The sequence below is a fragment of the Fomitiporia mediterranea genome (assembly GCF_000271605.1).
Source record: "Fomitiporia mediterranea MF3/22 unplaced genomic scaffold FOMMEscaffold_3, whole genome shotgun sequence".
Classification (NCBI taxonomy): Eukaryota; Fungi; Basidiomycota; class Agaricomycetes; order Hymenochaetales; family Hymenochaetaceae; genus Fomitiporia; species Fomitiporia mediterranea.
This window is the reverse complement of record NW_006760388.1, coordinates 3,367,891-3,392,876: the sequence shown is the minus strand read 5'-3', so window position 1 is coordinate 3,392,876 and position 24,986 is coordinate 3,367,891. Positions and strand designations below refer to the sequence as shown.

Sequence of the window (24,986 nt, the reverse complement as noted above, 5' to 3'; positions counted from 1 at the left end):
CCTCACCCCTTGTCTATGCGTGCCCCCCTTAAGTTCTCCCTCTCAACAGTTCTTCTCTTCCTGGAAGAAATCCGGAAGCACCCATGTGAGGTGTAGACCATTAATTCGTAGGACATCTCAGCGACATCCGTACTATCGGTGAATACAAGTAAAGCCTAATAATGAATTAGCTCTGGCCTCTGAAAATATCCGGACCCTCAAAATCAGAGTTTGCGTTGCAGACCTATCTTCTCAGCCGAATGCTTGGTTCCTTTCCTGCCTATTGCTTTTAAGTACATTCCGTACAGATCGTGCTGCTCTTCGCCTCTTCGTAACCTAGTTCCTGGAATACGTATAACTAGTACCTTTGTGCATCATGTTGAGTGTACACCAAGAAACTTCATCTGAGTGGGAAGTGAGTTAACCGAGTCCAGCGCGTGAATTGTTCACTGCTGCCCCAAAACCAGGACCATGTTTGCTTACCGTACTTGTTGCGCCACGATCGATCTTCCCCTCATCCAGGACGGGCGAGATGTTATATTGGAGGAATTCAACACCAGAGCAGGGGAAATTGCATTACGGGATGATGTACTTCCCTCTGTTCTACACATACTCCGACGGCACTTCCACGGTGGATGGAATCTACACGCATACCGAGTCGGTGCTGAATGAGCAGACGATACGCTTTATGCAGCATTAGTTGACAATAGGAAAAGGGGTTGTGTTGTTAGCGGTCTCCACCTTAGGTTATATGTGTCGACGTCAGGATTATGGAGCCCGGGATGGGTATATAAGAGACGGGTTTGTTGCTGGAAATCGATAGGCAGCGGTCCTGGCCACTCAAATCTCCTGCCCGACGAAAGCTGTAAGTTATCATCTCTCCTTTGCGAATGGTGTCTCTCATGCCTACATATACCCCTAATGCTGTCTAATTCCTGTACTGTCAGGTTGCCCACTCTGCTCAATGGTTCAAGTCGAAGCCTGTTTTTCACTCATTTCCAAGTATTGGATACGTATATACCGACGTTCATGGTGTGGTACTATTCCCGATTTATGTTCTTACCAAGCTCTGTGTTGTGTGCCGGGTCCAAATCTTGTGCAACCAGAATGTGGTCATGTAAGCCATCGCGCTCCTTGTTAGGGCGGGTATTGCTCCATCGTCGGGTATGTCATCCCAATCTCTTCATCTACTGTTTACTTCGATACATGTTCCACCAATGCTTTTGACACCTGCCGTTCCCCGTTGCTTTAATTATTCCATCCAATCTTATTTTAACATTTTGATCCATACCGTTATTAGGTCTTTCTTAAGGCTTGCCGGTGGTTTTTTATCCGCCCTAGCAACGACCGATGTTTTCTATGGGCACACACTGTGCAGTACAATGGTTTGCGACTTGTGTTATTATACGATTTCTCCAGCAATTAGCTATTGCACTCTTGACTTGCCTATAGCGTTTGCTTAATTAATCGATTTGTGACTTGAGTTGTTGCATAATTTATCTAGCATGTAGCTATTTTACCCTTGATTTATCTGTCGTTTATGCGTATTGCTTCTAGCATATACTGTATAATTCATCGATACTGTGGGTAATAGTAGTATTGTTCATGTGAAAATTTGGTTTTTTTGGATGTATAGATTTTGATGGCGTTTGTGCTTTACTGCAATAATGAGGGACTGTTTATGGGTAACATTGATTTATCATTGGTTGGGAATAACATTGCTAGGGATTTAAATGTCTTGACGTTTGCAAGTTGAATTTCTTCTATCACCAAATCGTGCACGAAAGTGTATTTGAATTTATTCCTAAGAACATATTTTAAGCATGTTTCTTGTGTTCAGTTATAACGCTTACATGTTGATGTGTTCCCTTGTCAGATTGTGTATAAAAGTGCGATGTCCAAATTGGGACTTCTCGTGCAGAGCATAGATAATCCTTAATCATATGTTTTTTATTTACTTAATATTCATGTCTTAGTTGGACAAAAAATCGATTTTGAAGCCCAGTTTCATCCCCAAGGCACATACTCTACAGAACCTAATTAAAGGGAATATTTCTGTAGTGTAGAGTATGTACCTATAGTGCAGTTTAATCACAAGTTTACATGTTTGTTTCGATCTGCACGGGAAAGAATTTGAAGAGAAAGTCTAATTTCCGATCGCGTTATCAACTCTAGTATCTCACAACCACGTGCTCACAATTCCTCCCTCAAAATTTGTTTTTTTATCAGATGGCCCAAACTTAATGGAATAGAACAAGTACATATGTAATATAATATACTGCGAGACAGCTCATACGCTAATTTACATTTCTGCATGTCCTCGGTACACAGTAATTTCTGGCATGATTTGTTGAATGGGGAACCAAAATCATAAGGGATAAATGGAGAATGGACATGACGTCGAAGGCCGAGTGTGGCGAATAGACTAGACAGGAAAGAACAGCGATCATCATTCAGAAGGGGTAGAATTATTGATAGCAAGTCCGATCCGATTGTTTCAGACAGGGGAAGTGGAGAACGGGGGCTGGTGCAGATGATCATGACGCGAAGGGTGTTGGGTAAACCAAAGAAAGATAATACGGGCATATTAGAAATACAAAAACACATGGTATGCACATAATTTTTGAAACCAACAGAACCGGAGGAAATTTCGAGATGGCAAAAGCTCGTAGCAACCGATAATGAGCAGGCCTGCTGCACGACATCCTGCAAAACGTATTAGAATACAAGAGAAAGAATGAGGCAGAAAGTACGCTGCGACACGCATTGACGAGACTCACCAATGAAGATGTGAGAATGTCCGCGTCCATTTGCACACAGTCAGCTGCCCGCCAGCAGGACCAGGGTCGGCAGTCTCACGCAGGTGCAGCGGCACTCTTCGACTCCTTTGGAGCATCGCCGCTGACGATGGCCATCGTCTTGAGAGGTACAGCGATATCCGAGATCGTGCGCTTGAGCATGTATGCCTTCCCGTTCACGCCCTTGTGTGCATTGTCGATTCGCACGGAGTTGAGCAGGTCGAGTGTGTAGACGTAAAGCTCCTTGGAGTACTCTTTCAACTGGTTTTCTTCTTTGGATAGGCTCTCGTTCGCCTGAGCCTTATTGACAGAGGATGGCTCTTGAGTCTCTGCGGTTCGAGCGGAATCGGCCTTCGGATGCTCTGAGGTAGTCGTCTTCTTAATCGATGTCGTGGCCGTTGTTGAAGGCATCTTAGAGATGATAAGTGAGGACTTGTGTGGACAGATGAAACGGCGGAGGGATTAAGAAAGCAAGGGATACAGCAAGCAGTTAAGTGTTTGGCGAAGATGCGTTCCTCTGGCTGCGTGTATTTGCCAGGTAGAACGGGGAAGGTGAGGGATAGTTATAAGCTGTGAGCAGGCAGGAAGTCGGGAATACCCCGTGTTCGATACTCACGTGACTTATCTTATTATCTCTCTGCAATGCACTGAACTCGTGCAAACATTCATGGCCAGACGTCTGGACCAAGATATGCGCTGGGAAGCCGCTCAATCGGCAGTCCGAGTACTTCTGACTCTCAAGTGACTCAGCCACTACAGAGAAATATCAACTATGCCAAGACACGCGTCCTATCTTATGTTCCAAAATTGATACACAGTTCCGTAAACTACACTCTTCCTTCCCCTTTGGACCAGTGTTCCGGTGCTTCTGGCCTAGGTCTCTTCGTGCAAAACACAAATTTACGCGACTGCAGGCGGTCTGGAGGGCATATTCTTTGGCACAGGATTCACCTTGTTCTCGAGCTGCAGCATGTCGCAGAAAGCCTCGGTCTGTAGATTCGTAAACCAGGGAGCTGTGAAATGAAGGCATGCTAAATGATACTACTCTAAAATAGGAAGAAACGTGCGAACGTTGTCTATTCCTGTTGGGTCCCTCGCTTCCCGGCCCAGGTGCTGTTGGCCAGAAGACCTGGCAATCGTGTACATCTCTATCGCTGATGTTCCTAGTTACCCATTCTAACTCTTGTTTTACCCTTTCTTTTGCTTCTGCTGTGTCCGGCAGTCGAGGTTGGAGGCGCTCAATCGATAGATAAGGATGGAAAGCTCGGGTGATTGCTAACCATTCTGGATCGAACATGAGTCGAGGAGTCTCCGGAGAATCAGCGCAGGGAACGTCCACAACCTTTATTAGAAGTCAATTCAGGCTGTTTAAAGATTTGAAAAACAAATCGATCAAAACCTCCAAAAACTGTCGCCGCGGGAGGCATTTGTCCAATGCAAGAAACTTTGTCGTGTCCCGTACTGGTGGCGGCGCGGCAACACCCTCCAGCTCATCATCGAGTAAGATCTCGTCGGGATTGATAGGCAGTTCTTCTGCCCGACCCGCTTCCGATGGGACAGTGATCTCCACGGGTTTCGCTTCGGCCGACTCCGGGTCAAGGTCATCATCAAGATCATCTATTACAATCTCGTCTGGATTGTTTCCATCTCCCTGCCCTTGTCATTCGGTAGTTCAGGCTACAGAGGATAACCGGTATAGAACACCACGAACCTTGCGTTCTAGTTTGATAAGATAGCTCTTCATGAACGACAGTCGCCTCAAACCTGCAATGCAGGTGTGCGGAAAACCACCAACTTGGTTTTAATCTCCGAAGAAGCTGCATGGCTGGAGGCGACCCAAGTACATTCGACTCAATATCTGATCGGAAGAAGGGCTTGCGGCGAAGTAGATCATCCGCGTCCCCATGTTTCGCAATTCCCTGTGGCCAGTCATGGGATAATACTATATCAGCGGATGATAGCTACAACATGTCGATATCAATGTCCGCTCAAATCTTGGGGTGGGCAGCAAGCGATCATGTGTGGAGTTCACCTGAGAAAGACGGAATATATCATATTCGCGAACATGATATATACTCCGAAGCGCGCCATTATTGTAAGGGATGGCTTCGAAGTGACCTGTTGACTTGTTTCATTTCCGAAGATCATGTGTGTGCCCCTTCAGTAACTCACCTAATTTGTAATGATGTTCCGCATAGATTCCCGACAGACCCGCTATTCTGATTCCATTGACCTGCACGCAGCCTGCGAAGCCGAGGAAATATATATTTGGAGCTAACCATCCACCGTGATACCTAGAAGACACCGAAGAACAGTTCGTGTTTATCGTTCGTCTGCAGATGACCAGAGGAATGCCTCACAGCTCCCACATGTAGTTCGACGCCTCGTGATTCCCACCGATAACGAGTGTCAAGATAGGCGCCGTTTTCTCTCCCGTGTAGTATCTATGCGGAGATTAGTAATCGCCCACGTCAGCGGAACAGTCATAATATTGAAAAGATGCCAGTGTTTACGTTGCGGGAATGCACGTTGTGCCCCAACACTCAACAACGTGGGACATCGCAAAACATCGACACCCCCACGAGTCCACGAGGGCTTCAATATTACGTAAAAGAACTTGACCCACACCTATAAAATCCGCCTATACGCTTGTATTTATCCGGTACGGCCATGCATTGGAGGTCTTGGTGATTTCGCATGGCTTGGAAGTCACCACAGATCAGCAGGCAGTCGACTTTATAGTTATTTTGTTTCTCCAGTTGAGAAATATGCTCATATATAGAATCGAGCTGTCCATGACAACATCCCTCAATGGCGATCTAACAAGCATTCAGAGAGGTGAAGAAAGTTAGCAATGTTCGGAGAAATGGTATCAATTTGAAACAAAGAACTATTTACCTTCATACTACAAGGACGTAGATTAGTCACTAACGATGTTCAAAGTCTCAAAGGCAATAGCAAAGTGCTGCGTTTCTTTCTTAGGCTCACAGTGCAGCACAACATGTGAACCAGCTTGTGATGAGGTGAATTTTAAGCAGGAGCGTGAGGAGCAACATTCCACTCTGCTTACGTAAGCAATAATTATATTCACGTGCACCGTGAATCGTTTGTCGCGTCGCGTCGTTTCGTGCCAGTGCCACTTGTATTCACTAGTCTCATTTCTGCCTTATGCAGTTGATATGACTTGGGAGGACGACTTCAGAAGGAGTTGTGCACTTTTTCAGCAGCGCAAACACGAGGCGGCTTTGAAACCTTTCAACAAAGTTCGTGCAGCTCTCTGCCATTGATCTCGGAACGCCAATCGCCCGGTGCTAACAGATTGTTAAAGGCAGCCCGTGAAAATAAGACGAATAGTTCCATTTTCTACCTAAGGTCTCTCGTATTACGATGGTTAGGTCGATATCTCGAATCATTGAGGGACGTCCAGAAGGCCATCGACCTCATGCCAGAGTCAGAGTCATGGAAGGTCAGTTGAAAACTCATACTTCAATATGATATGCAATGTTCCGATTATCTCCACCAGGCATATAGGCATTCTGCTGCAATTCTTCTACAGATAGGCAGACTTGAAGAGTCTCTGAAAATGGTAGATCTGGCTCTAGAGCGTGCTGACGAGAACGCCAAGAAAATTGCAAAAATAGTGGAGCTACGGGAGCAAATAGTGAAGGCGCTTGAACCACGAGCATGCCATTTCTCAAAGCTACCAGTGGAGATAAATACCGAAATATTCGCGCTCGTCATCGATGGTGACAATGCAAACATGCTCGCTCTCACTCTTGTTTGCCGAGCTTGGCGAGACATCATCAACGGGTCGTCGCGCTTTTGGCGTAAACTCGTTGTGACGCCAAAGACGAGGCGGAAACAGGCAGATACTTGGCTCCAACGTTCAGGGGGGACATTGACTACTCTGCTTATTACTGGAGGACTTTCTTGTAGTGCCCGACCCGGTATTTTTAGGGAGGCTGAACCGACCATATGGTCGGAACTCAACACGCTTAAATTCACCTCCCAGAAGAGCTATGACATTTCATCTCTTCCTCACGGGGCGGCCGATCAATTGAAACTCGTAAAGCTTGAGCTGCTTATTGGCAAGCTAACCAACGGTACCTTGCAAGCCCTTAACAGGATGGACAAATCACGTCTCAAAGAGCTGGTACTACGTTCTGAGTCTACCGTTTTACCCACGATCGACCTCTTCCTCCCTTTCCCGTCCTTAACGACTCTCGAACTGTGCTTTCCATTCTCGGCAAAGTATACTCTCTCATTTTTGAAGGGAACACCAATGCTTCAGTGTCTGATCCTCACATCGCCGTGGTGCGGATACTTTAGTGTAGAGCAAATCGATCCCGTTGAACTCGTCCATCTCAGACACCTGATGCTCAATTATTTCTGGTACACGAACGAGTGTCTGCAATACATCCACTCTCCAAACGTCAGACTGCTCACAATACGACACGTCCGTAAAAAAGCGTTAGCAATACCGCAATATCTAACAAAGCTTGAACGTCTTTGCCTTGAATGCTGCATCCTCCCTACGGCCGACTTCGTCTCTCTTTTGCGACTAGCAGCATCACTTCAAGTATTGCAGATTCCACGGTGCAGCTTCCACGGTGGCAATGAAAATGCTGTTGTTAGAGCATTGCCGAGACCGATACCAACAGAGGAGAAACAGTGTGCATCTCGGATGCTCTGCTGCCCGAAGTTACAATGTGTAGTTCTTTCTGGACTCCATTGTTTAAAAGCAGATCCGGTAGTTGAACTTGTGAAGGCGCGTCTCCCCAGTGCACGGTCCTCAGATAGTGAGCTCTTATCTCCGTGTTCACCAAAAGAGTCGCCGGTCATACCACTTCACATCGTTTTCTTGAACCTTGACGGCTGCCCGATATTTGACCCGAGTGCATTACTTTGGCTCAAAGCTGCCGTATCGTGTTTTAGCTATAGGAGGTAGGGTCAATGCCACAGGGACTAAATCCATCGATTTTTTTCCCTGGCCAAGTTTTATTGTTGCGGTTCCATACTCGTTATACGATGGATTAGATACTCCTTTTGATATGTTTCTATCGCAAACATGCATTGCACAGTTACTTTTCACGCGGTTCATCACTCATGCTGCTTTTGTAATTCTGTCTCATTTGTCCTTTCAGTGAATCACCATTGCCATGATTTTCAACTCCTTACCCGAGTTGTTATCCATGCTTTTACCCGTTGAAGTTTTATACCTACGACTTCCAGTTCGCTTTTTAGTGCACCATACATGCTCTTCCACTCTTTATTGTCACACTCGTACACTGTACAAAACTGCATTTGCACTGCTTTTCCATGGATGTTATACTTCGAACTTTTAGCTCTACGGTCCATTCCACTCGAAGATGTCTGACTTCTCAGGGACGAGCAGTGTCCTCAAGAGCAAGTTATCCGACGACGATCCTACACGAATACAGCTATGTGGAAAAAGTGTTCGTCTTTCCTGAAAAGGTAGACAGATTAGTAAGTGATTTTCGTCGATTTATTAGGCAGTTAGAGACGCGTCAAGCCTTTGTCTTGTGGCTTGACGCGTCTCTAACTGCCTAATAAATCGACGAAAATCACTTACTAATCTGTCTACCTTTTCAGGAAAGACGAACACTTTTTCCACATAGCTGTAGTATACCTCCCTTCTCAATTGTCTTCGATCTAGTACGAACCTCGTCCAGTGTAAGTTCTATACAATGTCGCTTGCCTGGCTTCAGCTCACAAAGTGACGAACGTACTCGAATGTGCAAAGCGCGATGGGAACTTGTACTGGTGCTGATGTTAGTTGATGTGCGACTATGTGGTAGAATGAATCCAAAGCACCATAAGATATGTAGACTATCTAGAGCCTTTCTAAACCAACCGTCGAAAGGATACGAAAGGAAAAGAGCAAAGATGGTGAGGCACACCCTGACACAAGGCCTGGCACACCTGAGACACCTCTCTGCATGCAACAATAAGTCGCCACGTGATCGGGTTTCCTTTTCACCTGCCTGAATTTTTTTCCATTCCAATATTGTCACCACTCGCATCCACTCCTACCATTCGACTACTGCTATTTCGGCCTTACGCAGTTGTCATGACTTGGGAAGATGACTACAGAAGAGGGTGTACGTTCTTTGAGCAGCGAAAATATGAGGCAGCTTTGAGATCTTTCAACAAAGTCCGTGCAGTTCTCTGACCCTGATCTCGGAGCCAATGACCCAATACTAACAGATTGCTAAAGGCAGCCTGTGAAAATAAGACGAATGCATCTACTTTCTACCAGAGATCTCTCGTATTGGAACGGTTAAACCGCTATCGCGAATCACTGAGGGACGTCCAGAAGGCCATCGACCTCATGCCAGAGTCAGAGTCATGGAAGGTCAGTAGAAAGCTCATAATTCAATATGCGGTGTTCCGATAATCTCCACCAGGCATATAGGCACTCCGCTGCACTTCTATTAAAGATGGGCAGACTTGAAGAGTCTCTGAAAATGGTAGATATAGCCGTAGAACGTGCCGACGAGGACGACAAGAAAGATGTCATTCTCGTAGATCTACGAGAACGAATAATGGAGGCACTTGAACCACGACCATGCCATTTCTCAAAAATACCGGTGGAGATAAGTACCGAAATTCTCGCTCTGGTCGTCGACGGTGATTATGCAAATATGCTGGCTCTTACTCTAGTATGCAGAGGTTGGCGAGACATCGTCAATAGGTCGTCGCGCTTTTGGCGTCACCTCGTTTTGACGCCAAAGACAAGACTGAAGCAGGCAGATGCTACACTCGAACGTTCAGGAGGAACATTGACTACTCTGCACATTACTGGAGGATTTTCGTTCAGTACTCGGCCCAGCATGCTCAAGAGAGCTAACCCCGATATGTGGTCAAGACTTGAGACACTACACATTACTTCCCAAAGCAGCCTTCGCTCCTTGTCTCTTCCACCGGGGACGGTTGAACAACTACAACTAGTAAATCTTAAATTGAGTATGGATAAATTAGACAATGTGACATGGATGGCCCTTGGTAAGATGGACAAGTCGCGTCTCCGGCGTCTCATGTTGCGTGCCAACAATAGCGAACTCATATCGAGCATCAGTTTCTTCTGCGCTTCTTTGACGACTCTCGAATTGTGTTTACCAATTACGGCAAGGAAGTCGCTCTCGATCCTGAAGGGAACACCGATGCTTGAGAGTCTGGATCTCAAGTCCGACGCAACCGAATACTTTAATCTTGGGCAGGTTGATCCTATTGAACTTGCTCATCTCAGAGATCTTCGGCTCAACCATTACTGGTACTCGAAAGAGTATCTGCGATACACTCGCGTTCCGAACGTCACAACGCTCACTATAATACACGTCCGTGATCCGTTGGTTATACCTCAATACATAACGAAGCTTGAACATCTTCACCTTTCACATTGCGTGCTCCCTGTTTCCGATTTCATCACTCTTCTTCGGACATCAACGTCACTCAGAACACTTGAGATTCCGCGGTGCAGCTTCCGCGGTGCCGATGGAAATGTTGTTATTGAAGCATTAGCGAGACCGATACCAACGAGGAAGAAACAGGGTGCATCTCAGATGATCTGTTGCCCACAGTTACAGACTGTAAACCTTTCCGGACTCAGTTGTCTAAGGACAAATTCGGTCGTTCTACTTGTGAAGGCGCATATACACGGAGTAGTATCCCCGCATGACGAGCTCGAATTAGCCTCTTCGTCGGAAGAGCCTCAGATCAAACTACGTCGCATCCTGACCTTGGTTCTTGACGATTGCCTACTATTTGACAGTAATGCTTTAAATTGGCTTAGGGCCAGCGTAACGCATTTCAGCTTTAAAGGCAGACCACACTAGGAGTCATAATCATCGTCGTATGAACTGGATTCGTCCCTCGTGAAGTTTTATCGTTGCGATTCCGTGCATTTTGTTCTAATGAATCAGATCCCCTTTCTGTGCTTTATTTTTACATACGTCGTACAAACCCACGTTGTCCATCACTCCTTGTCTTGCGTGTGCAATTCCGTCTCGTCCATCCAGTGAAGCACCATAGCTGCGATTCTTAACTCCTTACCCCAGTAATTATCCATGCTCCTTGGTGCTGATTTCGGTGTTACAATCCACGCATTGCAAAGCCGGCTATTTAACCGCTTATGACACGCTCTACATGTGCGATCGTTTCGTCCCCGTGAAACTTTATTACTACGACTTCTAGCTCCCTTTCCAAGTGAATCACGAATATGCTTCAACACTTTATTGTTACACTCGTACACTGTACATATCTACTTATCTCCTGATATTATACTTTACGTGATTGTCCCTACCATCCATGCCACTCGAAAACGACCGACTTCTCAAGGACAAGCGGTACCTCGAGAGCAAGTTATCTGATGACGGTCCTGCATGAATGGCATACGCTCCTTTCTCAATTGTCCACAAGCCAGTACGTTCCTCCCAATAACTTACTACATATTTCTCCAATTTAAGTTCTATAGAACGTTTCTTGCCCGGCTTCCGAGTCAGTCGTAGATTTCCTTGAACGTGTGAAGCGCGGGGGGAACTTGCGATATTACTGACGTTGGAGGATGTGCGACTATGCGGTGAACGGGGTCAAGGCGACATAAGATGTACAGATTATCTAGAGTCTTTCTAATAAAACGTCGAAAGGACACGAAAACGAGCAAAGGCGACGAGGGAGCTACAAAATCATACAAGACACATCTGCACGTAGCACAAAACGTGCACCAAAACATATTAAAATTTATTCCTAAGACACAGCTTTTTTACATATCGTGGTGAATATAAGGTCCTTATATATGATTATAACCTCGCATGTAAACACATTGCCTTACCTTAAGCTTATCACTCTTTTTATAAAGTTGCCACGTGATCGAGTTCCTATATTTTCAATGTTCATTACAACCTAATAGTGTTGCCACACCTATCTACTTGTACCATTTCGATCTCAATCAGTTGCCATGACTTGGGAGGACGACTACAGGCGAGGGTGTGCGTTATTTGAGCAGGGCAATTATGAGGCAGCTTTGAAATATTTCAACAAAGTTTGTGCAGCTCTCTGATCATCATCAAGAGTAGCGCCAATACTTACTAATCGCTAAAGGCAGCCCGTGAAAATAAGACGAATGCGTCTACTTTCTACCAGAGATCTCTCGTATTAGAACGGTTAAACCGCTATCGCGAATCACTGAGGGACGTACAGAAGGCCATCGACCTCATGCCAGAGTCAGAGTCATGGAAGGTCAGTTAAAAACTCATAATTCAGCTTGCAATGTTCCAACTATCTCCACCAGGCATATAGGCACTCTGCTGCGCTTCTTCTACAGATAGGCAGACTTGAAGAGTCTCTAAAAATGGTAGATCTGGCCCTAGAACGAGCTGATGAGAACGCCAAGAAAGTTGCAAATCTTGTGGATCTGCGGGAACAAATAATGAATGCACTCGAACCACGGCCATGCTATTTCTCAAAGCTACCGGAGGAAATGAGTACCGAGATATTCGCCCTCGTCGTGGACAGCGACAATGCGAATGTGCTCACTCTCACTCTAGTCTGTCGAGCTTGGCGAGACATCATCATGAGGTCGTCACGGTTTTGGCGTAACCTTGTTTTGACGCCGACAACAAGGCTGAAGCAGGCAGATACTTGGCTCCAACGTTCGGGGGGAACGGTGACTACTCTGCACATTACTGGAGGATTTTCGTTCAGTACTCGACCCAGCATGCTTAGGAGAGCTAATCCCGATATATGGTCAAGACTTGAGACATTGAAAATTACTTCCCAAACCAGTGTTTGCTTTTCGTCTCTTCCTCCGGGGACGGTTGAACAACTGCAACTAGTAAATCTTGAATTAGTTCTGGCTATGCTATACAGTGGGACATGGGTGGCACTTGGTAAGATGGACAAGTCGCGTCTTCAGCGCTTCATGCTGCATGCCAACAGTAACGAATTCATGCCGATGCCGAGTGTCGATTTCTTCTGCACTTCTTTGACGGCTCTCGAATTGTGTTCAACATTCTCGGCAAAGGAGATACTTTGGTTCCTGAAGGGGACACCGATGCTTGAGAGTCTGGACCTCACACCCTCCCCATCCCAGCAAGTAAATCCTGGGCAAATTGATCCTGTTGAACTGACTTATCTCAGGCACCTTCGGCTCGACCATCTCTGGCACCCGAATAAGTATCTGAAATAAATTCGCTTTCCAGACATCAGAACGCTTACTGTAATACGCGCCCGTGGTCCGTTGGTTATACCACAATATCTAACGAAGCTTGAACATCTTCTTCTTTCATCTTGCGTTGTCCCTGCTGCTGATTTCGTCGCTCTTCTTCGGACAGCAACGTCACTTAGAGCACTTGAGATTCCACGGTGCAGCTTCCGCGATGGAGATGAAAACGTTGTTATTGAAGCATTGGCGAGACCGATGTCAATGGAGGAGGAGCAGGGCACATCTCAGATGATCTGTTGCCCACAGTTACAGACTGTAAACCTTTCTAGACTCCGTCGCCTAAAGACAGATCTGGTCGTTCTACTTGTGAAGGCACATTTACTCGGAGCAACGTCCCCACATGACGAGCTGGGATTGTTCTCTTCCCTGGAAGAGCCTCAGGTCAAGCTACGTCGCATCCTGACCTTGGTTGTTGACGATTGCCCGCCGTTTGAGTCCAATGCATTACATTGGCTCAGGGACGTCGTAACGCATTTCAGTTATAAAACAACATTCATCTACTAAAAGTCAGAATCAATGCCGCACGAACCGAATTTATTGATTCCTCTTCCCCACTATGTTTTGTTGCGATTCTGTACTCATTGTTCGATGAAATGGATACTCCTCTCGATGCGTTGCCGCTGCACACACACATCGTATAAAACCACTTTGTACATTGTACAATACTTATTTTGTCCTGAGCGTGCGATTCTGTCCCAAATTCCTCCCACTGTCCTTCCAGCGAAGCATCATTAATTCCAACGCCTTATTCTAACTATTATTTCTGCTCTATAACGCTGATTCCATTGTTACAGCCGGATTTTATACTGTATATAACACACTCTATATGCGCAATTGTTTCTTCCCAGTGAAACTTTATTATTACTGACTTCTGGCTACCTCTCTTCGTGAATCATGCATTTGCTTTGACGTTTATTGTTTCACTCGTACACTGTACAAAACTGCTTTTGCGCTACTCATTTCAAATATTATACTTCACACTTTTCACTCTACAGTCCATTCCACTCGAAAACGTCCGACCTCTCAAGGACAAGCGGTGCCCTCAAGAGCAAGTTGTCCGACGAAGATCCCACGTGAACCGTGTACTCGCCCTTCTCAATTGTCCACGAGCCGATACGTTCCTCCCAATAGCTCACAGCATATTTATCCAGCGTGAGCTCCACAGGGAGTTTCTCGCCCGGTTTCAGGTCACGGACTTTCTTGAATGCGCGGAGCGCGAGGGGGACTTGCGTGAGTGCGGATGTTGGAGGGTGTACAACGTAGACTTGGATTGTCTCGGAGCCCGTAACGGGACCTGTGTTGGTAATGGCGAGCGAGATGGTGATGGAGAGGTCTTTCTTCCCGTCCGACGAGGATACGACTTTTGGCTTTGAAACGCTCAGATCCAGATACTGGAACGTTGTATATGAAAGGCCATGGCTAGTTTCATACGTCAGACAATGATCATTGTGATTGAGATGAAATTGCGTGCTTACCCGAATGCCCACAGAGGTTTGATAATTCTATGTTGAAAATGTTTGTAACCCTGCAAAGAAACTAGTGAACCTCTCCTTCTCCTTAAACACGACAATCGGTAACTCACGACAAACAAGTCCTCAGAATAGAGCACGGTTCCATGTTCAGAGTGGAAGTGCCCATGAGAGGGTACGTCTTCGAGTCTCTTCGGGAATGTGAGTGACATCTTGCCAGATGGGTTGACTTTCCCTGTCAGTACGTCGGCGATGGCATCCCCTGTCGAATTTCCAAGGTACCATGCGTGCACGATCGCGGGAACCGAATCCGCCCATGGCATTGCAATGGCAGAACCCTGCAAACCAACGGAAATGGAAATCGGGAAATTTGATGGAGTTCATATAGAGATTAGCAGAAAGAACTTACCGACTGCGTAACAACGACGGTCTTCTTATTCGCCGCTGCTACCTTCTCCACAAGCTCGTCCGTCCGACCAGCCAGGGCCAGCGTAGTCCTATCATACCCTTCACTTTCCCAATCGCTATTCAAGCCAACGACAACGATAGCAAGATCAGCTTCCTTCGCAAGTTGCACGGCAAGTGCCATATCTTCATCTGGATCCAGTACCACTGCACCACCGAGGCGTATACCAGGATTAGAATCCATAAGTAACTCGTCTTCGTCCTCATCCGCTGGGCCACGTACATTAACGTAGTGTACGTGTATGTCGTGCGATACGCCTGCTTTCAACTCGAAGATGCCTTTCTCTTCTTGCGTAGCTGTGGAGAAGAATGCTTCACCGCGACGTTGGCGTGTCCAGTTGTCGATCAGGAGTTTACCGTCGACGTACAACTAGAATTTTGTCAGGTATGTTAGTATATATGTAAGGTCAAACGAAGCAATCTGCAGACCTTGGCACGTCCAGCCACGGTCAACCCGAATTCAAATTTCGTGTCCTTCTTCCTAGGCTTCATCTTGCCACGCAAATGGAGCGTGAAGTGTGATGCAAGTCCTTTGGGCTTGTCGACTGAAATGAACGCATTTGTTTCATCGATGACTTGCGTGAGCACTGGGTCGCCCTGAGCGGTAAGGCCGTCTGGTCCATTAGAGTACCATTCTCCGACCCAGCATTTCTCGCCCTTCTCCGTGACAAGATCGTTGTCGAGCGAAGGGAGGGCCTTGAAAGCTAGTTATTCACAAAAGAAACGTCAGACATGAATTTAGACGATGTGGATTATACGGACTTCTCGCGCCCTCGGCAAAGGTGACTTCAACGTTTTCCCCAAGTGCTTTCACGATACCATCGAAAGGAGAAATGAAGTATGATGATTTCAACGCTGCGGAGCCTCCGCCTGACAGGACAAGCGCCTTCGCATTACCGCCAACAATAGCAACTTTCTTCAGTGTCGAAGGTTGAAGAGGCAGAAGATCCCCCTCATTCTTCAGCAGAACGACAGACTCCGCGGCAACTTTCCGCATAAGAGCCATATCTTCTTCGCTTTCATGCGTCCGCTCTTTGCCATCACCGTCAAGTACATCCGGCGCTCCCTGTGCACACCTCTTCACGAGCTCGAGCACCTTCGCCGCGCGTTCCTTGACAATACGCGCGGTGGTCTTTCGTGCTTCAACTGAGCGACGGACTTTGTCCCATGTACGCCATTTGTTTGTTCCTGGCATCTCAAGGTCGAGACCTGCATTAATGCTATCTGAGACGCTGTAAACGCCGAACCTGGTATTTTTATTTCTTAATAGATAGTAGGATGTTTTAGCACGTTTCCAGGCCTACCAGTCACTCATGATCATGGCATCGGAACCCCATTCCTTTCGGAGGACATCTTTAAGCATGAACGGGTCCTCGGAGACGTGCAGTCCGTTCAGCTTGTTGTATCTACAATTATTCTTTACTTTCAACGCATATAACGACAACAATAACCAAGCTTCACTCACGCTGTCATGACGGACCAGGGCTTCGCATACTTCTCGGCAAGCATGAACGGCATAAGGTAGATCTCGCGGAGAGCCCGCGCGCTGACCTGACTATCGTATGCATTGCGATCGTTTTCTTTGTCGTTCGTGCTATGCAAATAATTTTGTCAATCACATGAAAACGACTTTATGTATTATAAAACGGGGACAACTTACGCGTAGTGCTTGATTGCGGTTCCAATCCCTTTGGACTGGATGCCCGCAACGTATGCAGCCGCGATCAGTCCCGAGAGAGTGGGATCCTCTGAGAAGCTCTCAAAACTCTATTTTTAAACAAAGTACAATCTGATCCGTGCACGATGCGAGAAACTATGCCGAAACGACGTACCCTCCCGCCGAGTGGGTTCTAAAGAGAGTACAGATATAAGTAAGTCGACTATATTACTTCGGATCATTGGGAAGAGACGCATTACGGAGAAGTAAGGATAAAGATAAGACGAAGTAAATGCTTACTCGCTGGATGTTGCACGTCGGTGCTAAGATGATGGAGGCAGAGCGCAGTTTAGCCTCCGGAGCAAGGAGCTTCGCGCCGACCTCGTGAATAAGGTCTGTGTCGAATGTTGCCCCCAACGCTGTAGCAGACTGTCGGGATGAAGTAAAGGGGAGTTAGTAGGGAAACTGGTATGTTGTCCGGAAGGTGAAGACAAACTGGCAAACACTTCGCCGGAGTTCCCATAAAGAAGAAATTCCCGCGAACACCTGTGCAGACGGGTTAGTACAAAGCATACTTGTCATTAGCGACGTGTGCTAGACGCATTCATATATACCATTTGGTCCGTCGCTGACCTACAAACACATGTCATTAGTAGGACGTCAACCTGATTTATTCAATAAGAGGGCGCTGACTTTGACGGCAGGTATATTGAGGCGTTCAATGCCATGGGTGTGCCAGAAGCCGACCCCAGCAATGAGTGCAGTGGCTTCTTCAAGCGTGAGTTTCTCAACAATGCTGGGTATATCAGCATTTGCAAAATCGGAGGGTGGCATCGTTAACTATTGAGAGTGTGAACGGGGCTCTGTGGTACTTCAGACGACAATATTGGGGTTGAGAATGGGTTGAACGAGACGGTGAGCCGTGCATATATACCAGTGCCATTGAGCACCATACCATGTGTAGAGCTGATTAGCCGTCCCTCCGAAGATTCTCCGGTAGTATGGTAATTAGCTGCAACTGTGCGAAGCTTGAAGACATTCATGGCTCGATCGCCGTATTTTAGGGCTCACGTGTGGTACATAAACATGTACGAAGAAAAGCTTCACGGATAAATGCTAATTGAGGACAGCAGAAGAAGGCCCAAAGCGGAGATACGGATGAGCAAATCTAGTGGGAGCATCAACACATGAGAAGTGTCGCTGTGCAGGATTAGTAACTGTTCAGGGGTCGCACCAGATGTCCTGCTGATTGTGCACCTTATGCGTCTATCGCACTGCACTCAAGTGTCGACGTGAAGGTGTGTTGTGAACATTATTAGTTGCACCAGCAGTAGTGTTGTGCCATTTATAGCTTACTTAATCTATTTGTACGTGAGAAATAACAAACGTGAGAGGTAACGTCCAAATGTGGATCCGAAAGCAAAAGCTAGTAGCTACACTAAAATTGCTAGCTTGGATTACTTGGTGTTTCACTTCCAATCCGAATAAATTAAACTGTCCCTCGAGTTGATTAGGAGTATTGGACACATGTATATGAGGTCTAGAAAACACTTGTAAAAGAGTGGAAATTTGGAATTGCTAGGCTAGGATCCCATTCGCAGCACGAGTTAGCACCAATTAGGCAGCCTTGCCGGACCGAGCCGAAGCACATCCGTATGGATGGATTCTTGTGCGTTTCATCATTGACACAGGTCACCGACGAGTAGCAATTAATTTTCAGACAGACACCGATACGTACACAGCAAGTGCAGATGAATCATGGCCTCCTCACGCGACGCTGACCAGATCGAGACTCAGAATGACCAGCGTCTCGATGAGCTCACGTCAAAGATACGCACTTTACGTGGTGTACGTGCTTCGCCAACACCCCCTGTTCTCAGTGCATTGTAGCTCACGAGAGACGATAAATGCTAGGTGACTTCGGATATCCACGAAGATGTCGAGCGGCAGCATCTTACCTTGGACGAGACTGTACGTCTTTCTCTCTCTTTCGTCTCACTCGTCATACTTTTCTGCTCATTTGGCTAACGTGTACACTCCACAGTCAAACACATTTACGTCCTTCGGATCCTCTCTCGCCCAGTCCTCTCAGCGCGCAGCGCGCGCATTCGGTCTTTCAGGTGGCGTACGGACGTGGCGCAACATCCTCACTTGTGTAGGCGTTATTGTCGGTTTATGGGTCGCGTGGCGGATCTTCACTTGGTGGACGAGCTGAACACTAATCTCCATATTGCATTCTACGTCGGGTTCTCAGGTCGTTAGTTTGATGGTGGTGCTTCTATGACTATGATGTTATTACAGTATTGACTATTCCTCGGTTGAGTGCCACTTATTCTTTGTTTCATGTACCTATTTACCCTGCATGCTTCATTCCTGTATATGATAGACTATATCGGACTTTTCTACACATGCTGCCCACGTCTGATTCTGGTTCCTGGTTCTCACTTAGGTCGATTCTTCAAGAAAGCTACTATCGTTCATAAAGAACATCTATGAGCATGCTCTACATCTCGACCGTTCCTCATACATGTTTAGATTTGGTCTTAGGTCCTGTTGACTCATGATGCACCTTCAAGAAGGCCGCTGTTTATGGCAAAACGCTACGAACCGAGTCGGGGTATCGTACAAAAAAGCACAAATACTATAATATAAAAAGAGCATACTCAATAATGAATGCGTATCATCCACAAGAAGTGTGAAGACCAGCCAGAACAAGACGGGACAAGACAAACAAAGCAGTGCGGCTCAGCAAAAGTCCATCTCCCACCCCTTCTCTTCTACTCATACCCTACTGTCTCTAAGTTTGTATAGGAGAAGCAGAACTACACCTTCAAGAAATTAGTCCGTTCAGAGTTCCCGTCGTCCCTCCTCTTCTTTGCTGTTTCCCGCCTCTCTAATCTGTGCGCGAGTTGACTACCAATGAAATCGATTAAGCCGTCTGCAGGGCGTTTTGGTCGTCGCGGTGGACTGGAGGTTGAACTCGATGAGATATCTGACTCGGCGCGGTGCGCGGCGTGTAAGGGAGCGAGAGGAGGCAGCGGTGGGGGTCGAGGAGATTCGTATTGCGTATCCACAGGAACTGGAGCTTGACCTTGCCCATCACCTACATCTTCAGAACTGTTTTCGGGTTTCTCGGATATAGGTTGTGTGTTCGTCCCTGGTCCAAGACCCGCGGCAACCTTGAGTGCATTGACACCGGATTCTGACTCGTGTGCACGGTGTTGCTTGTATATAGGCAAATCAGAAGATCGTCGGAAACGCTGGAGTGGACTTCGTGCACGACCGATACGCGCCGCGATGCCCATGCTACCCTCCGAATCGGACTGTTTATGTGTTGGTGGTTCGTCCGTTTTGCGTAGATGTGGGTTGAGTAGCTGCGCGGAACTTCCAGCAGTAAGGACCGTCGCCCCGCCCTGGCTTAGAAGGCTAAACGGACTATGCCGACCATCGCCCAAACCAAAAGGCCCATGCACCCGTTGCGCCATAGGATGCGAATCCCTATCTGGCGTGGGCAATAAATCGGGATGGAACGGATCCGTACGCGACGAGGGTGAGTGTGCAGAATACACATCCGCCGAAGCGGGCGACATCGGTCCACCAAAGAACGACGGCGGTGACGGTGGAGGCTTGTACGACGAGAACATCCGCGTACCGGGTGTCCCGACTCTCAAAGCAGGCCGACCGTCTGGTCGGCCTCTATTCCGGCGGACACACCATAAGCCGAGCGCGAGCAACAACGCAACCGCGATGATACCGCCGAAAACAGCCGCAAGGACAAGCGTGAGCTTTGATGTCGAGGATTCGCCCGAGCCGTTCCTGCCAATGCGGAACCCACCGACCGCATATCATGAATGATATACATTGTACGTATTTTTGGTGACGCAGCACGCGGGCACGGGACGCACAGCGATTCGCGTAGTCGGAATTGGGACGAAAGAGGAAATCAACAGGTCGACGGAGAGGGGGTCATCACATCATCGATATAAGAGATGTATCGGTCAGCATAACTTTGATGCGAGAGATCTCTCAGGCGAGGAACGTGTGTACTCACGATGTTGAAGGGGATGTGGTCGCCGCAGACAGTGTAGTCGCCGAAAGCGAGGATCTATCGAACATGAGTGTACCCCCAAGGATAAGCATCACTTCTAGGAAGATTGGGAAGCAGAAGAACGTACGATGCTTCTGACACCCAAGGTGGGGAAATCGTCGGAGAAGCTGTTGGAGAAGGTGAAGATGTACCGGCTGGTGATGGGACCGTAGCATTGCTGGGAAGAGATACAGTATCAGTCTAAAGTCCAATTCCCTTCCAGCCCAAAATAATGCGGGCGCTTGCGAATCCAGTCTAAAAAGGTTTCAAAACACACCTATCTGTCTGATTCACTGTGATGGTGATAAAATCAAGGTCGAGCCATTGATTAGCTCCATCATGGTGCGCCGTAAATGACACGAAGTGGGTTCCCGACGTGTTGAATGTATGTCCGAATAACGGCTGCTGGTACTCCGTCTGCGAATCGGAGGCCGAAAAGAAGATGATGAAGTTGTCGAATTGTATGCTATAATTTGCCTAAGACAATAACAGATAATCACATCTTAGGACGTGTTCGACGTGTCATATCATGTGTACGCACATGCCCGGGTCCCTTGGAGCCATATAGATAGATCGCAGAGCCTGTATCACGTCTCCCATCAGTACGCCGACGTGACCGACTCATCCAAATAATGATGAAACGGGGAGAGGGGACATGTGAATTGCAATAGAGATCGTACCGCTGAAAGTGAGGTTGGCGGAAGCGCCGTCTGCTTGCGCACTATGGTACGTTGACTGGAAGAAGCGCTCTGTATTCGGGTCGACAGAAGACGATTGTATGGCCCAGTTGCTCGAATAAATAATATCAGGCGAGGAGTCGTCGATGGTTAGATTCGTAGACATTTGAATAAATAAGGAGGCTCGTTAGGCAGGCATGCAAAGCGGAGAGTAGCAGATCTGAACAAGAATACGATAAGACGACAGTAACCCTAAAGAACCAGAGAGAGGGAGAAAATGAGTGAGTACAAGTTGGTAAGAGAGGAGAGTTCACAGAGGGAGCCAAGAGGCAGGGGAGAGAGGACCACGGCAAGGTACACCGGAGAAGACTTATAAGGACGGAACATTTTGATTGTTTATTTCGACCCTACGCTTATATCAAGCCGTGCTGATGACGGAAAGGTTGAATCGATTGTGCAAGCTCTGGGAATCGAGCCGCGGGAGGACCTCAAAAGGTTCGACCGCCGAAGTCCAGACAGACGCCAATTCATTTCCGTGATCTACGCCTAACTAATTCCGGTCTCTTATCGGGTCTCCGATTCTCACCGCTTAGACAAACGTACAAAGTCTCGCCCACGAACTGAACCTCGCGCGCTAATCAAAAGTACAAAAGCCAAATCTATCAAAACAAAATTAGCATCACACACAGATGTATGAAATGCAAAGAGAACCAGGTTCTTGATAACGATGATGAAAATAAATACGTGAATTATGTGCAATCTAATGGACAAATATGCCAATATGCCATGAGCTATGTAGACGAACGCATTGGTATCTCCTGTCTTTCAGGGGTCGGACATTCTCGAGTGGAATGGGACATCGATGGAACACGTAAGAATAACATCTACAGACGAGCAGCACAAGAAGCAGCCTCTACAATGTACGAGTGTACCAGTAAAGCATCAAAGAGTAAGTGTAATTCGCTGAAATATGGAACTGGAAGTTGCAGCAATAGAGCATCACTGGGAATAAACAATCGCACATGCAGAGAGTGCGTGCAACACAGTTTAAAAGCTGGGTTTTACAATGCGTGCGGATAAAACTGTGTAAGAGCCGAAGAGCAAGTATAATCACTGTACCAGGGACTGGAGGTTGTAGCAGTGATGTTTCACAGTAAGAGCAGATGTAATGGAACTATGTGAATAAATTTAGCATGAGCAATGGTCAGCGTAAAAGTGGTTTCATAAATAGCATGAGAGCAAAAGCAAGGCACAAATAAAGAGTACATACCTGATTCGCCGGAACAAGTAGTTTTGGGATACCAGAAAAAGAGTTTCGCCAGCGAAAGAACAGAGCGGCGATTCTTGAGACTCGGTCATTAAATTAGGTACCTTTTGCACCCTTTGTCTCCTGGACAGAAGTATCGATTCACTATTTCTGCGTCAACTCGTGGCTAAGCTCCGGTACGACAGATTGGAGCCAGGGTATTGCATTGCGCTCGAACTGCGGGCAGTCATCAAGGATCAAAGTAAGGATACGGAGTGGCTCGCCCGGTGACTCTTCCGACGAAGACGAAGATCCGAGCTCGTTTTTTAATGACGCTACACTGGGAAGGTGCGCCTTAACAAGCCGGAGAACTGCACCTGCTTTCAGACAAAGGAGTCCAGAAAATTCGCGAGCTGTAACTGAGGGCAGCAGATCACTCTAGATGCAGCCTGTTTCCCCTCGTCCGTTGACACAGGTTTCGCCAACTCCCCAATGACTGCATTTACATCAGCATCGCGGAAGTAACATAACGGAATCCGCAGTGCTTTAAGTGATGCTGCTGCCCGAAGAAGAGAGACGAAAGCGTGCGCAACTAGAGTGCAACCTAGTAGATAAAGGTCTTCAAGCTGCGTTAAATTTTGAGGCATCACCAGCACATCGCCAGCGTATATGATATTGAGCGTTCTAACATTTGGAGAACGGACGTGTTGCAAATATTCGATCGTGTACATGAAAAGATGAAGCTCCAGGTGTCTGAGATAGGCAAGTTCAACGAAGTCGATTCGCTCTGTACTGAGATGTCGGGTTGACGACGACGTGAGGAACAGACTTTCAAGCATCGGTGTCCCTTTCAGAAATGACAGGGTATCCTTTGCCGAGAATGGCGAGTGCAGTCTGAGAGTCGTTAAAGAAGTGAACAAGAGGTTGGTCGTCATCGCTTCACCGGATGCGGCGCACAACACCAAGTGCCGGAGTCGTGACCTACCCATCTTGCTCCGGGCCTGCCAGGTTCCAGTGGATAGTCTATCGATATGCAGTTCAAGCTCTTTTAGATTCAATTTGCCGACCGCCACCTGAGGAAGGGAATCTATGCGGAAAGCCTTCTTGGAAATAAGTTTTAACGTGTCGAGTCTTGACCATATACTTGGGTTCGCTTCCCTGAGCATATCGGGCCGGGAACTAAACGAAAACCCTCCAGTGATATGCAAACTGGACAACGTCCCTCCTGAACGTTGCAGCCAAGCGTCGGCCTGCTTCTGGCTTGTCTTCGGTGTCAAGACGAGGTTACGCCAAAAGCGTGGCGACCCATTGATGATGTCTCGCCAAGCTCGACAAACGAGGCTCAAAGTAAACTTCTTTGTGTCGTTAACGTCAATGATGAGCGCGAATATCCCGGTTTTTGTCTCTATCGGTAGTTTTGAGAAGTAGCATGGCCGTGATCCAAGTTCCTTCATTATTTCCATCCACCGATCTACCAGGCTTACATCTTCCTCATCGACCGATTCTGCGGCAGCATTTATAATTTTTAGAGAATCATCAAGGAACTTCTGACTGCGTCTCGATGGCTCAAGGATCTGGATGTATGTTTCTATTATGGGGATTATTAGGTGGAAAATTGGGGCGTTCTTCTTATTTTCACGCGCTGCCTTCAGCGATCTGTAAGCATAGTGGCCACAGCACATGAGCAAGGTCAGAGATTTGCACGAACTTTGTCGAACGCATTAAAGGCTGCAACATATTGGCGCTGCTCAAGAAGGTCACGTCCTGTTTTGTAATAATCTTCCTGGATCATGAAAAGTGCGTAAGGCAGAAACGGCACGGGTAAATGAGAGTGGTAAGAAGGAGAGCCTCGAACACACGACGCGACGCGATTCACTGCATGTGAAAGATGGCTTACGTAAAGAACAGGAGTGCGTTTAAATTATTATTATTATTATTAATAGCAAGTTAAATGACAGCTAAATAGCACCTTGTATCGCAATACAGAATTGGGCAAGAAAGCATTGCATTGCTACTACCTTTGACATTGCGATTCTGCGCGTTTCCAATGACTGTTCTACGCTGTCGCAGTATAAGCATTTTTCTTTCATTTCGTATTCCTCAGGAAATGTGCGCCTTCGAGCATATTGTAACAGTACGGATGTAAACAGTCTTGTTTGATTTGAGTCCAATAATTTCTGAGGGCGGATCAGAGTTCTGACTCCGCGTCAATGGAATCGATCAAATCATCAGATCAGATCACGCACGCGGGAGAAAAGCGGCCGAGGAGTGGTTACCGCTTCGGGCAGTTCAACAATCACCATTCACTTGCCGTCACTCAAACGCGTGGTCCCATCTTTCTTTCTTCAACAACACCTCGCTCTCG

General features: G+C 47.0%; 9 protein-coding genes across 9 annotated transcripts; 4 read left to right on the top strand and 5 right to left on the bottom strand.

Annotated features, from left to right (window-relative positions):
- Window positions 1-2,335: 2,335 nt before the first annotated feature.
- Window positions 2,336-3,342, bottom strand: FOMMEDRAFT_18335 (uncharacterized protein). The gene is made up of 2 exons (XM_007264228.1): window positions 2,760-3,342; window positions 2,336-2,685 (listed from the first exon to the last, which is right to left on the bottom strand). Exon 1 carries the CDS (start codon window positions 3,186-3,188, stop codon window positions 2,835-2,837), a length of 354 nt encoding a protein of 117 aa, XP_007264290.1. The 5' UTR covers window positions 3,189-3,342; the 3' UTR covers window positions 2,336-2,685; window positions 2,760-2,834.
- A 335-nt stretch (window positions 3,343-3,677) lies between these two features.
- Window positions 3,678-5,596, bottom strand: FOMMEDRAFT_78766 (DBR1-domain-containing protein; the record flags this gene model as incomplete). The annotated part of the gene is made up of 8 exons (XM_007264227.1): window positions 3,678-3,790; window positions 3,849-4,119; window positions 4,177-4,428; window positions 4,469-4,738; window positions 4,810-4,895; window positions 4,950-5,071; window positions 5,138-5,221; window positions 5,406-5,596. Coding segments are annotated over 8 exons (1,389 nt in total), but the record flags the coding sequence as incomplete, so codon positions are not given.
- A 360-nt stretch (window positions 5,597-5,956) lies between these two features.
- FOMMEDRAFT_153522 (uncharacterized protein) lies at window positions 5,957-7,725 on the top strand (the record flags this gene model as incomplete). The annotated part of the gene is made up of 3 exons (XM_007264226.1): window positions 5,957-6,040; window positions 6,106-6,243; window positions 6,301-7,725. The coding sequence occupies 3 exons, from the start codon at window positions 5,957-5,959 to the stop codon at window positions 7,723-7,725; spliced, it is 1,647 nt and encodes a 548-aa protein (XP_007264288.1).
- A 1,143-nt stretch (window positions 7,726-8,868) lies between these two features.
- On the top strand, window positions 8,869-10,633 carry FOMMEDRAFT_153521 (uncharacterized protein; the record flags this gene model as incomplete). The annotated part of the gene is made up of 3 exons (XM_007264225.1): window positions 8,869-8,952; window positions 9,016-9,153; window positions 9,206-10,633. The coding sequence occupies 3 exons, from the start codon at window positions 8,869-8,871 to the stop codon at window positions 10,631-10,633; spliced, it is 1,650 nt and encodes a 549-aa protein (XP_007264287.1).
- A 1,121-nt stretch (window positions 10,634-11,754) lies between these two features.
- On the top strand, window positions 11,755-13,524 carry FOMMEDRAFT_153520 (uncharacterized protein; the record flags this gene model as incomplete). Its single annotated transcript, XM_007264224.1, has 4 exons — window positions 11,755-11,838; window positions 11,898-12,035; window positions 12,088-12,971; window positions 13,005-13,524. 4 exons carry the CDS (start codon window positions 11,755-11,757, stop codon window positions 13,522-13,524), a joined length of 1,626 nt encoding a protein of 541 aa, XP_007264286.1.
- A 485-nt stretch (window positions 13,525-14,009) lies between these two features.
- Window positions 14,010-17,592, bottom strand: FOMMEDRAFT_166407 (beta-glucosidase; the record flags this gene model as incomplete). Its single annotated transcript, XM_007264223.1, has 15 exons — window positions 17,567-17,592; window positions 17,305-17,482; window positions 17,226-17,244; window positions 17,108-17,157; window positions 16,912-17,040; window positions 16,787-16,804; window positions 16,615-16,721; window positions 16,420-16,548; window positions 16,259-16,360; window positions 15,717-16,201; window positions 15,384-15,658; window positions 14,899-15,324; window positions 14,603-14,827; window positions 14,496-14,545; window positions 14,010-14,439 (listed from the first exon to the last, which is right to left on the bottom strand). Exons 2-15 carry the CDS (start codon window positions 17,443-17,445, stop codon window positions 14,010-14,012), a joined length of 2,586 nt encoding a protein of 861 aa, XP_007264285.1. The 5' UTR covers window positions 17,446-17,482; window positions 17,567-17,592.
- A 718-nt stretch (window positions 17,593-18,310) lies between these two features.
- On the top strand, window positions 18,311-19,022 carry FOMMEDRAFT_119670 (uncharacterized protein). The gene is made up of 3 exons (XM_007264222.1): window positions 18,311-18,459; window positions 18,526-18,582; window positions 18,656-19,022. Exons 1-3 carry the CDS (start codon window positions 18,370-18,372, stop codon window positions 18,824-18,826), a joined length of 318 nt encoding a protein of 105 aa, XP_007264284.1. The 5' UTR covers window positions 18,311-18,369; the 3' UTR covers window positions 18,827-19,022.
- Window positions 19,023-19,190: 168 nt separating this feature from the next.
- FOMMEDRAFT_18330 (uncharacterized protein) lies at window positions 19,191-21,707 on the bottom strand. Its single transcript, XM_007264221.1, has 5 exons — window positions 21,240-21,707; window positions 20,976-21,175; window positions 20,787-20,876; window positions 20,663-20,716; window positions 19,191-20,427 (listed from the first exon to the last, which is right to left on the bottom strand). The coding sequence occupies exons 1-5, from the start codon at window positions 21,321-21,323 to the stop codon at window positions 19,434-19,436; spliced, it is 1,422 nt and encodes a 473-aa protein (XP_007264283.1). The 5' UTR covers window positions 21,324-21,707; the 3' UTR covers window positions 19,191-19,433.
- A 1,079-nt stretch (window positions 21,708-22,786) lies between these two features.
- Window positions 22,787-24,413, bottom strand: FOMMEDRAFT_153516 (uncharacterized protein; the record flags this gene model as incomplete). Its single annotated transcript, XM_007264220.1, has 3 exons — window positions 22,787-22,975; window positions 23,059-24,267; window positions 24,330-24,413. The coding sequence occupies 3 exons, from the start codon at window positions 24,411-24,413 to the stop codon at window positions 22,787-22,789; spliced, it is 1,482 nt and encodes a 493-aa protein (XP_007264282.1).
- Between the last annotated feature and the right edge of the window lie 573 nt (window positions 24,414-24,986).